The 12,125-nt window shown below is 37.4% G+C and overlaps 1 protein-coding gene across 2 annotated transcripts; it reads right to left on the bottom strand.

Annotated features, from left to right (window-relative positions):
- Positions 1-1,025: 1,025 nt before the first annotated feature.
- On the bottom strand, positions 1,026-11,671 carry LOC149843246 (protein PECTIC ARABINOGALACTAN SYNTHESIS-RELATED-like). Of its 2 annotated transcripts, none has more exons than XM_089999667.1 (11): positions 11,284-11,671; positions 10,333-10,383; positions 10,054-10,144; positions 7,901-7,977; positions 7,645-7,733; positions 5,023-5,142; positions 3,440-3,556; positions 3,098-3,241; positions 2,865-2,988; positions 2,581-2,772; positions 1,026-1,516 (listed from the first exon to the last, which is right to left on the bottom strand). In XM_089999667.1, the coding sequence occupies exons 1-11, from the start codon at positions 11,578-11,580 to the stop codon at positions 1,157-1,159; spliced, it is 1,662 nt and encodes a 553-aa protein (XP_089855793.1). In that variant the 5' UTR covers positions 11,581-11,671; the 3' UTR covers positions 1,026-1,156. The 2 variants fall into 2 exon arrangements, with proteins under 2 accessions (XP_089855793.1, XP_089855794.1); XM_089999668.1 differs by having other exon boundaries at positions 7,645-7,667; positions 11,284-11,644.
- Positions 11,672-12,125: the final 454 nt, after the last annotated feature.

Below are 12,125 nucleotides of genomic sequence, written 5' to 3'. Positions count from 1 at the left end.
CTTACTGCCAGGAAACAAACTTAGTCCATGGAAAAGCCTTCAATTGATCATTGGCACCAACGGATGGGACATCCATCAATGAGTAATAATAAAACAATTTGGTCTTCCTTTTGACAACATTGTTGAGAATAAAATGTGTAAAGCTTGTCAAATGGGCAAAAGTCACCACTTAACTTTTGACAAGTCCTCAACACCGGTAAATGGCTTGCTTGATATCGTTTATTCAGATGTGTGGAGGCCAGCCCCAATCATGAGTAGTGATAGATATCTTTACTATGTGACTTTCGTTGATGCTCATTCTAAATATATATGGCTTTACTTAATGAAACATAAATCTGAAGTGACTGCTATTTTTCAGAAATTTAAAGCTCATGTTGAGTTAGTGACAGAGAAAAATTAAATTTTTGCATTCTGGTTGGGGTGGCGAATATCAATCCCTCTCAAAGTTATTAGAGAATAATGGGATTGGGCATCAGATTTCATGTCCACGTACACCCCCAACAAAATGGGGCTGCCCAGAGAAAACATCAGCATAGATTAAACCAGACATAGCAGCAAATAAATGTCTGTACATGCAACAGAAGAATTGAACTTATCCTTCATATTCCATGATCGAGACTCCTACCACCAAACGGGTAGACTTAATGCCACGGACCTCATCTGCACGTGTGGTGGCTTTTCAAATACAACTATACAAGTTTGGTTAAAAAGTACGGAGAAGACAATCTCTGGGCAGACATTTGCTACTAAAAAGACAATAATGGCTGTTAAAAACTAATGCTTGTTAGCAACACATTTTTTGGACAAGCATGGATGTACATGAAAATTCTCCTAAAAGACCATAAACACAGCAAAAGGAGATTTAGACAGGAACATACAAATGTGGATGTATGAGCAAATGGTACAGTGTCATGACTTGCACATACATGGGGTTAGAGGATTTTCATACAGATCGTAGTTCCGAAATGAAGGCTCAGGCAATCCTGTTTTCGTCTCGTGCGCAATGAGGACATGTAAACTAATGCTTGTTAGCAACACATTATTTGGACAAGCACGGATGTACATGAAAATTCTCTCCTATCAAAAGACCATAAACACAGCAAAAGGAGATTTAGACAGGAACATACAAATGAAGATGTATGAGCAAATGCTAGTGTCAAGACTTGCACATACATGGGGTTAGAGGATTTTCATACAGATCGTAGTTTGGAAATGAAGGCTCAGGCAATCCTGTTTTCGTCTCGTGGGCAATGAGGACATCCTCAACAAAGTTGGCCCAACCAAGGTAAGGATCGCCCAGTGATTTAGCCATGATATTCTTGTCAGGCTTAATGGATTTGAGCCTGTGTCCCATGTACCTTCGAGCTCCCATTATCAGCTTAGCAAAGTTTCCTCCATGGGTCATTACAAACACATCTGCTTCCAAGCAAACCAGGAAATCAAGTGCAGCCAGACTTGTTACGTGCTTCCTCAGCCCTTCCAATTCCTCCTTGCTTGTTAGCTCCTCCTTCGTTACCTGCAGATACACAGGTCAACTAATATGCAACAGAAAATCCAACTTCACATTGAATTAAGGTAAGACCAAATAGAATCCAACCATCTTATCGTAGAGGTCTTGGGTTTGAATCCCACCAGTGCTATACCCAGGTAAAAAAACATTTTACTTTATTTTTCTTTTCTTTCCTCTTTATTCCCTACTAAAATGTGTGAAAATTTTGTCGCAAACAAACTTTTACACATAAAAAAAAAACACATAAGATAGAATCAAGATCTTTCTCCTAAAAACATAAAGTAGCACCTCGGTGATCATAACTCAAAACTAACTGGGGTTGAATGTGAATATTGAACTGGTAATCTCTCTATCTTTAAGTGAGAGAGGTCTTGCGCTCAAATCCATCCCCAACTGGTTTAGCTGTTGAGTACCTGAATCAAATGGTTTTGGGTGCCTGTGAAACACAGACACACACACACACATGCAGAAAACCTTAGGCTTCTAAATGAGCTGGATCTGATTATTCCTAATGGCTTCAATATAATGGTTAGTCGACACAATGGATATGATATGGACAATGAACCAAGACAAAATTACTTAGCAGGTTTTTAGAGAGGTTTAAAATATGGGTTTTACCTGACCATGAATAGATCTGGACCCTGCCCAGTCAGTTCAGATATCAAACCTCGAGCTGACCACATCAAATACAATAAATTCCAGAAGAACCTGGTCAAGTTTCAGCAGAGGCTGGTCCTGGAACCAGAACCAACCTGTCACTCACCCCATTATAGCCCTCACCAGATTCAGCATTAACAGACTCAAATGACTAGGTGAAGGCAGCTATCATTAACATCAAATAGGCAAGCTTCTTTCTTTATCAAGAATCAGAAAACAGAAAAGCACGGAAAACTCATATGGCCAACTTTACTCCAAAGTATCTCATCTATGATTCTATACTTCTATATGATTATATAATTTATATTCCTCTTTTCATTGAAAACTGGTGATCAGGATACCAAAGTTAACCTAAAAAATCCTCCAACAATATGAGGTTCTGTGTTTATTTGATCTATCAGCAGAACTCTTACCAAATTTGGGAACATATTCCTGAGGGGAGCCATCCTGCTGTGCCCACCATAAACCTGCCCAGAAGCTACATAAATCTGTGTTTCTTTAGGGTATCCCATAGCCCGGAGGATCACAGCCACTTCACCAGGTTCAAGCGGACAACGACCTTCTTTTCTCTTCTCCAGAGCTGTCTGCCAAAGGTGGGATCCATCCTGTGCACAGATGAGCAATAACAAATTTAGTGCAGTGGAACTTCAATCGGTAGAAAGTGACAGTAGCAAGTGGAAATTAAATGTCCTTTTACTTTGTAGCGGCGAGGCCATTCCTTCTTTCTGTATGCTGCCATCATGGCTTTCTCCTCTCTTGTACCAACAAAATCACAAAAGGACAAACCCACCATACCCTTCTCAAACCTTAGATGGAGAGCCCTGTTAAAGTGAGGAATCCCAATATGATGAATGGGAATAAAAAGGCCGCAATTTTTTTTCTACACGCAAGGCTCATTCAGATGAACTGGAAAGAGTAAGCAGGTGTTACATGTAAGGACTAGGAATGCCAGTTTGATTCCTCATTCTTGCGGATACCCGTTTAGCCATTTCCTCAATGTCTGGCAAAAACTTTAAAGCATGATAGTTAACCCTGCATCGTAAGCGATTGATTTCTGGGGGAACATTTTCATACCTGAAACCACCAAGATTGATTAAGATTTCATGCACACTAGCCTCTTATCATCCAAACTTGCACAAGTGATTGGATGACAAGAGGTAAATATGAACTAATGTGAGAGATCGTGGACCTTAAGAGTAATGCACAAAGCCATTTTCTGGAGAATTCAAGATCAGAGAACGTTGGACCATCCAAAGCATGACTAACACTTACCCCAATCTATCAACAAAAGGTTTTAGGGCCATAATTTTTTTCTCCTTGATGCGAGGAAGCACATTGTCAATATAAAACTGTGCTGATGCATATTTAGGAATATTTTTCACTGTACGCCTGTAAAATAATTACTGCGATAAGAATAAGTTCCACTTGGATAGAAGAAAACAAATTACACTAAGATGCCACTACAAGCAAAAGCTAGGCTGAGAAGAATGCGTGCAGAGAAATACGTGCAATAGCAGTATTTATTTGGTATTTTTTATTTTCTGAAAGGATTTGGTGTAAATAGATGCATTGTGAATACCAGAACAAAAGATTTATTCAAGAATGCAAGATGTTTGATTACAGAAAGGAAAGAAAAAACAATGATACCTTCTATTTCTAAGATGGTAAAAAACGTGAATTTCACAAAAATCCCATATAATTGAAGCAAGATGTAGCATGTATCTTGATCTTATTACTGTTAAGATGAAAAACAAAAGAAAGCATGATAAAATGGCACTTCAAAACACATTATAAGGATGACCAAAAGAAACCACAGTTCAACTTCCTATTAATCCTTGGATAAATTTATAGATGAACATAAGCTCGTGCACCTAGACAACCAGTAACCAATCACCAATATCTGCCTTTGCAATATCACAGTGAGGCAATTTATGAGGATATTTTTTATGTTGATATAGATCTAGACGAAATTTCAGCATTTATAAAAAATTTAAATAAAAAGACAAATAGATTTCAAATTTCTGTTGCGGTAATGTAAAGAAAGGTAGAAGAAAAGTTCTCGAAATGAAGAAAAACAAGGAAAATATGATAGAAACAAATGGGAAAAAATATGAAAATGTTGACATAATCTTGTGATATATTCATGATATTTAAAAATATCAATATTCTAAATATATTGTGGTATTTTCTCCTTGAAATTGTTTTCTCATTGTATTGCAATAATATCCAGAGAAAATATCAATACCACAATAGGTCAACCAAAATATCCAGAAAAAATATCAACGAGAGTCTTAGTTTTAAATAGTAGGAGCATCTGACTTTGATACTTTTTGAAAAATGAAAAAAAAAATAACCATTGATGTCCTACAGCATCATCTGGTTTATCACCACACTTACTGTTTCTTCAACATGGACCTTGCCATCCCCGAAATTCTATACATGTAGTAATTCTTGTTATTGCTCATAGACTTTTTACAAGATCAAGTTCAAAGATTATGAACTCCTTTTACAATTCTATGCCACACCACACCACACAGTTACAAACATTTAAAAAGAGAATGCCAAAGTATTAGCAGTACTATCTGAAAAGTCCTCATTAATCTCTCAAATATATAATTAGCATAAAAACAAGTTATGAACAGCTCGATTGTAGCACAGTATAGGTGCAGTTTGCAAGCTAGAAATCAACTTGCATCAATATACATTAGTATCTTCATAAATCCAGAGCCTACAAATAATAACTATAAATAATCCAACTCAGGCACCTATGGCATGAACAAACATCATTATGTTCAACATAATATATTGAATACTATTAGTAAGCAAGCCACATGAAATACAAAAGGTAAAAGAACCTTATGCTTGTAAATAGCTCTGCTCTCTCAGGAAACCAATCAGGGATATCACGTACAATTCGCACATCATCTTTCAAATAATTTCTGAAATGATCAACATCAAATATGTCTTCAAATTTCCTGCACAAGCAAAGACTCATTATGGACATCATGGAAGCAAAGAGTAATATGATAAAAGAGCATTACGTCTAAAAGAAGTATCAGAATAGATACGGATCTAGTGTTTGGTAAATACAATGTAGTATATCATATTTCCCATTTTATACAAGTATATTTGCTAATTTGTGTTAATGAAAACACTTCCCAAAAATCAAGGGTTCTTGTAAGCATAACACAGGCCCTTAAGATGATCCATAGTTACCAAAAGCTTTTTAAACAAGTGGGAAGAGCGCTTCTCAGAAGCTGCTTGGGAAGCATGATATTCCTCGCTTTCGAAACTTGATGGGAATCTCGATTCTCCCACTTCTCATACGCTTCGTCCATGTTTCCTTACATGCTTATTATGCGCTTCTCTCATGCTTCTTTTTATGTTTTCTATGTGCTTCCTCACACTCTTCCCACTCCCATCTCATATGCTTTCCTTAAATAAATAACCATCATTCTTAGATTTTGAGAAAATTCTAATTCTTACACTAAAAAAACAAGATACTTAAGAATAGACATTTTTATTTTAGCTTTTCTTCAGTTCCTACTCGATTCTCATTTCTCTTCTCATTTGATCTATGTAACACAGACACTCCATTTGGGGTGTCCTACCCGTGTCGACACGGGTACCACCATCGAACACAGTGCGGGTAGGCCACGGATCAGGTCTAGCACTATGTCGGGTCGGACCCGACCCGTGTTGGTTGTTTTTAAACCCCCCCCCTCCAACTCCCTCTCTCTACCCTAACCCCTTGACTCTCTCTCGGCTCTCTCTGACTCCCTTTCTCTCTCTCTCTGCCCTAACCCCCTGACTCACCTCTCTCATCTTTGTCTCCCTCTCGACAAAGACTATTCCTATTAATGAATTGTCCCTCATGTAGAGAGGGGTTATTGTTGATGACATAGTTGGCAAACTCGAGACTCAGAGTCGGATTGCCTAACCCTTGACTCGCAAGTCAGTGTGTCGTCTCAGTAACTCAAACGAGTTAGGACTATGCATTTTCTAGTGTTAAGATATGAAAAAAAAATCATATTGTATAATCACTAAATTTAGCACATGACATCAATGACTAAGCTTTATAAGTATTTAACTATACATAATTGTTAATATTTATGATTTAAAAACATATACTTTTTATAACATGTATTCTTTTATGAGAATTATGTTGTCACATGGGTGCGGGAAATATATATATATATATATATATATATATATATATATATATATATATATATATATATATATATATATATATATATATATAAAGTCCAAAAGTTGGACATAAATGACCCTGGGTGCAGTCAATGCACCCAGAATCGAGTTGACCACATTGGGTGCCGCACCCACATCGAGTCGCGTTGACACGGGTGCGGCACCCAATTGGACGAGTCCCTGTTACATAGGAATTATGCATAAAAATCACAAAATGCATGAAAAAAATGCCTAAGAGGCATGTGGATCGGCAGTCCTGAATCGGTGACCCAATTGAGGTCCAATCCTGGTTGACTAGGGCGATTTCCTGAGTCGAATCACCGGGTTTGCCAACTATGGTTGATGATGTTCTAGACGGTAATCATTTGTTGTAGTTGTAGCTTTACTTGTTATTGAATTTTGATTCTTTAAATAAAAGTTGTTAGCCTATTCTATTACTAGTTTAGTTGGTTGTTAAATGTTAAATTAATTTATGTTGTCTTGTTGGAATAATAGATTTTGATTTTTGGAATTTATTTTATATTTATGTAATATTTAATATATATATACCACTGTATCCTCGTACCCTCATTTTTTGGAATTGCCGTGTTGTATCCTTCATACCCTCCATACCCATGCCCATGTGACTTAGCATTTGATTCACGTATCACTTTCCTTTTTATTGTCGTTTCACTTTTGAATCAATTCCTTGCTTTTCTCGCTTTCTATAAATTCTAAAATGCTTTGCTTCCCGTATCATTTCTCGCTTCTACTTCCTAGTTTGGCAACCTTGGGATGATCTCCGTAATACTAAACATCCAAAATGGTGTTGCCCAAAACACACTGCACCACTAATATATTATAACAATAAGCAGCATAAAATGTGTGTGTATATGTGTGTTCACACGTCTCATCTCTGTGTATCTTAATCAAACTAGGCAAAAGACTAATCAACACCACTATATATGATGCCAGGTTAGTCTCACATAGTTGCAATTTCAACACCATTTACCACAACAAAGGCAACTTTCCGCTCTCTAGGAGAACAAGAATGTGGCTATTAGTAATTCAGTTAACCTAAGTTTCTTACAGTTTGATTACATTTCTTTTATGCAGCAAAGCATGACAGTGCACTACTATCCACACCTAGGAGCTTTTCCAATTCCAACTTAAGGCACAAAATGCTAAACTCCATAAAAGTTTGGGACCTCAAACACATCAGAGCATACATGACACTTCTAAAACAAAGATGAACAGAAAGGAAGCTTAGCCACATGGAATCTCACGTTTGATCTTTCCAAATCTGGTCCTGCTTTAACAATGGCAAAATAAGCGTGGCATTCATTATTTTAGCAACAGCCACAGCATTACATATCTGCATAAGAAGAAATTGTCACCATATAAAAAGCCACAGATTTATGTTAGAAGGCTGAAAAGATTAAAAATCAGAAAAAGCAATGCATATAAATCATAAAAATAAAGAAATCACATTTTTGGAAAATGAAACAAGTGAAAATAGAAGAAATAAAAAAATGTTCATACAGCTATTCTCTGCTGATTTAGTCCACCCTCAGCCTGGATCAGTATATAACCAGTGGTCTCATTTTCAGGTGGGAGATCTGCACCGTAGTAAGAAAAAAAAATAATTGACATGGAAAATTGTAGGAGAAACTCTAATAATCAAATGAGTCATACTAAACCATTACAACTGTGCAGTGTGCACAGAAAAAAATTTGTTTTGACATTGGAAGCAATACAACATGGAAACTTACATAAATCATTTATGTGTTTCATAATTTACGAGTGCTTCTTGGATTTAGATTACCATATCCAAACAGAAACAAAGTTGTTTTGACATTGAAAGCAATACAATATGGAAACTTAGCAGCCATACATGCTAACATAGACCTGTTTATGTGGGTTTACCCTCACTGGTTAGTAATCATGCTTGCTAACATAAATCTTTTATGTGTTTCATAATTTATGAGTGCTTCTTGGATTTAGATTACCATATTCAGGCAGAGAAGGTTACAAGAGAAACAGGTCAGGTTAAAAAAGAGGAATTTAGGGAGGTTATTGTTACTTAAATGACAGTATTCAACAATTCTAACCTAGAATGGGAGGATCACGTAAGCATGAATCAGCAAGAGGAATCTAAGGAAGTTCTGTACAAATTAATGATAATGAGAAAGAAAGAGAGAGAGGAGGACAATAAATTCAGCAACTTATAAGGTTATGCTAAAACCCTATATCAGCACAATCACCTCTGTGCTCTTAGACAGTATCAACATAAAAGATGAGTGGTTATAGATGATGAACATGGTCGTCTACATTAACATGACACCTCAAGTTGGGAAAAGTTTGTTTAACATTCCCACATTGAGGGGATGTTAGACCATCACATACCACACACACATATATTGGTACTATACTCAGCCTCTTGCACACCCTTCATCCTAGATTGTTCCCACAAATACACAATACCCAGATCTCCCATCAATCAAGGATCCAGCCCAGCCGACACCCTTGTAGGATTCCAGGGCTATAATATGAGCAAGAGCGTCCCTTTCAGCTTGTGTGGGGGAAAGGCGTACACACATGTGTGATTCATTACCTACATATGCAGCACCTAGCCTAATGACAGGCAGATTGATGATCTTCCCATCTCTCATGCAATTCTAACACATCATCTTTGGGATACTAAACCTTATATCAAGAAAGAAAGGACTTCCAAGAACTTAATACCAGGCCTCATTAGTTAGAAAGAAAGTTGCCGAAGACCTTAACATCAAATACATACTTTCCCAAACTTTCAAGTTTCAACCCCTTCCACAATGTTCTAAAACTAATAACACCATATACATCATCCACTGAAATGTATAGCCTTTTTCCCAATGCTTCATGTCATGATCTGATATACTTGTCTTGTCCACAGTTAATTGAAGAGGTGAGGCACCTTTTTAGACCAAGCTTCAAGAAACTGCTTCAAACCACACATAGTATTCTCAAGCCTGACAATATTGTCCTTCTTCCATTCATTATCAAATGGTGGGAGTATCATATAAACTACTCAGAGGGACATCCATGGAGGAAAGCATTTCTAACATCGAAATGGTAAAATAGAAAAAATATTTAAGTAGCCACAGAATGCAAGACTGAACAAACTCCTTGGCCATGAAAGAGAATAGCTCTTGGTAATATGGATATTCCAACAGGTCTTGTTTATGCCCAATGACAACCAATCTTGCCTTACCTTTAGGATTAAGCATTAAAATATAAACCTGTTTGCACCCACTCTAACTCATTTACAATCTCCTCTTTCCACTTTTATACAAATATAAATTACCAATTACCATGTCAAGACTCAAGCAATCATGGATTTGAGTAAAGCATGCTAATGGAAAATTATAAAGGAAATACAACCAGTAACTCAGCAAGATAAAATAGAATCACAGCACTAATTACTTGATAGAGCAAACAACCAGTGCATAAGATTGAAATAAAAATTTCTTAAAAAATAAGCACAAGATAGCCCGAGTAATTTTTAGAAGTGAGGAACCATGTTTTGGTTTTCCAATAAAAAGCTATGAACTGGGTAAAGCAGTTCTGTAATTGTTGAAAGGACTATTTATCATTTTCACAACTTGCTTAGATTCATACCACATGCAACAGACTCAAGATCAAGAAAATCTTACAAGATATTTCATCTTTTCGTCTCTCTGCACAGGGCTTCCATGATGTGGTAGCTGAGTGGGGGTTTTCCCAAAGTGAAGGTGGCTCTTTCACCTAGTATGAAGAAGCGTATACAAAATGACTACTAGAATAAAGCAAACAATAAAACATCATAAATGACACCCCGAACCCCCACCCTCACCCCCCAACCAAAAAAAAGAAAAGGAAACGAAGTAAAAGATAATCGCAGGACAGATTGTTGATTATACAGATATAAGGAAGTTAGAGCAGCAAAAACTCACAGGTGGGCAACGAAGAGCAATGTCTTCTCGTGTGCATAAGTATGGGGCATTCTACAAAAAAATAAAACAAGTTAGAGGCAACTAGTGATGTTTTAGTAGGTAAATTAATGCCTGACAGTGAAAGAATCATCATATGCCCCAGAAGATAGATTATCACGAGCCATACTTGGCATTCAGGTATCCACTGCAAAGGAAACTTGTCTAAAGTTGGCTATAGGCGGAAGAGGTCGAGTTATTGACGTGAGATGGGGCCAGTAATGAACACAAATGAACCTTGACTAATAATTACAGAAGAACCTACTGCTTAAAAGGAACGGTCATAGAAAAGGAAGATGAGCTTCCTGTCAAGAAAATAGCACAATATGGATACTCCAATGAAGAAACACATGATGAAAAAAGTACAATTAAACAGTGATTTTAATTAATACGCTTGTATACTAGCAATCAAAAACAAAACGAGCGATTATGAATAACATAATCGCTGGAAGAACAAAGATTAAAGCCATCCAATAGCATTCTCTTCAGCAGCAAGCCACCTACCAAACATCATACAAACAGTAAAAAGAAAAGAAAAGAAAAGAATCAAAACAGTAAATAATCACACGAGCACGAAAATATTCAAAAGAATAATGAAACTATTTTTTTCCAAGCATAAAGAGATAAGCATATAGATCACCCAACAAAGACGGTACCCATCATTCATCAATAACAAGAAAACGCTTAACAAGAAAGAGAAAATCACTCAGATCTCTCACAATCCCGTCGAGCAAAAACGCAATGCACAAAGAATCCGATCCCTAAACCTCAAAGAAAGATCGATAAATCATAACAAAAAAACAAAAAAACCCTCAAGAATTCACGCAGAAAGAGAGAAGAAACAATCGGATCCGGTCCGATTTTCGATTCCACGTATCGCGCAAAGCGAGAAAGAAAGGGGGAAGGAGGGCTCACGAGGCGGTTCCAAAGGATGGGGACGGAGACGAAGGCGAAGAAAACGACGACAGAGACGAGGGGGAGCCACAGCTTGAAGAAGAGCTCGGAGGAGTAGAAGCGGGCGAGCTGGTCCCTGCCGTAGGGCAGCGAGGCGCGGAGCGAGGAGACGAAAGAGCGGGTCCGCTCCCGGAAGCGGTGGTGGTGGTAGGGCTCGGGCTCGGGCTTGTCCTCCTCCTTAGCCTTGGCGTCATCGTCGCGTTTCAAGGGGGAATTGGAGGCGCGGACGCTGGAAGACTGGTGGCGGAGCTCCGCCATGGAAGGAGCCACACACACACTGCTACACTCTCCACTCTCACTGTGGGACGTGGGGGGTGAAGTTGCCGTGGCTTCTTGGCTAATTTTTTTATGGGGCGTTTGTTTCTTGCCCTTTCATATGCCTTTCAAAGGAAAGAGGCAAGAAACTCGTCTATGAACATAAATGAGCACAAGAAAATGTCACATTTTCGTACCGAGAGAGAAGAATCTTTCCGTGCACTTTCATATGACATTTATAAATTTGTATAGTTTTACTGGTCATACATATGAAAAAATCTTCGCTTAAGAAGGTCGAGAACTATGTCATAGATATTTGCCAATTTGTTGAGAATATGATGTTTTTTATAGTGATATCTTCGAAGGTCAATATAATACTAATGAACACAATATCCGTAAAAAAAAGTAAGAAATTCCCATATTCTAATCATTCAATTGAGCTGAAAAGGCCATTTTTACATTTTAATAAACAATCATTAAACTCGTAGATGTGTTAGACATGGTAAATTTGTTAGGAATCAATTATTGAATCGTCTATTTTCGATGAA

This window comes from Nuphar pumila, chromosome 3, assembly GCF_984573655.1.
Source record: "Nuphar pumila chromosome 3, dmNupPumi1.hap1.1, whole genome shotgun sequence".
Lineage (NCBI taxonomy): Eukaryota > Viridiplantae > Streptophyta > Magnoliopsida > Nymphaeales > Nymphaeaceae > Nuphar > Nuphar pumila.
This window is presented reverse-complemented; position numbering and strand designations above follow the sequence as displayed.

Excerpts from the sequence above, each read along its gene's own strand:
- LOC149843246 (XM_089999667.1), bottom strand. The coding sequence starts at position 11,580 with ATGGCGGAGCTCCGCCACCAGTCTTCCAGCGTCCGCGCCTCCAATTCC. Across the intron at positions 10,384-11,283 it reads CCATCCTTTGGAACCGCCTC|AATGCCCCATACTTATGCAC; the intron begins GTGAGCCCTCCT and ends ATTTTTTTGTAG. Across the intron at positions 1,517-2,580 it reads GGAATATGTTCCCAAATTTG|GTAACGAAGGAGGAGCTAAC; the intron begins GTAAGAGTTCTG and ends GTGTATCTGCAG.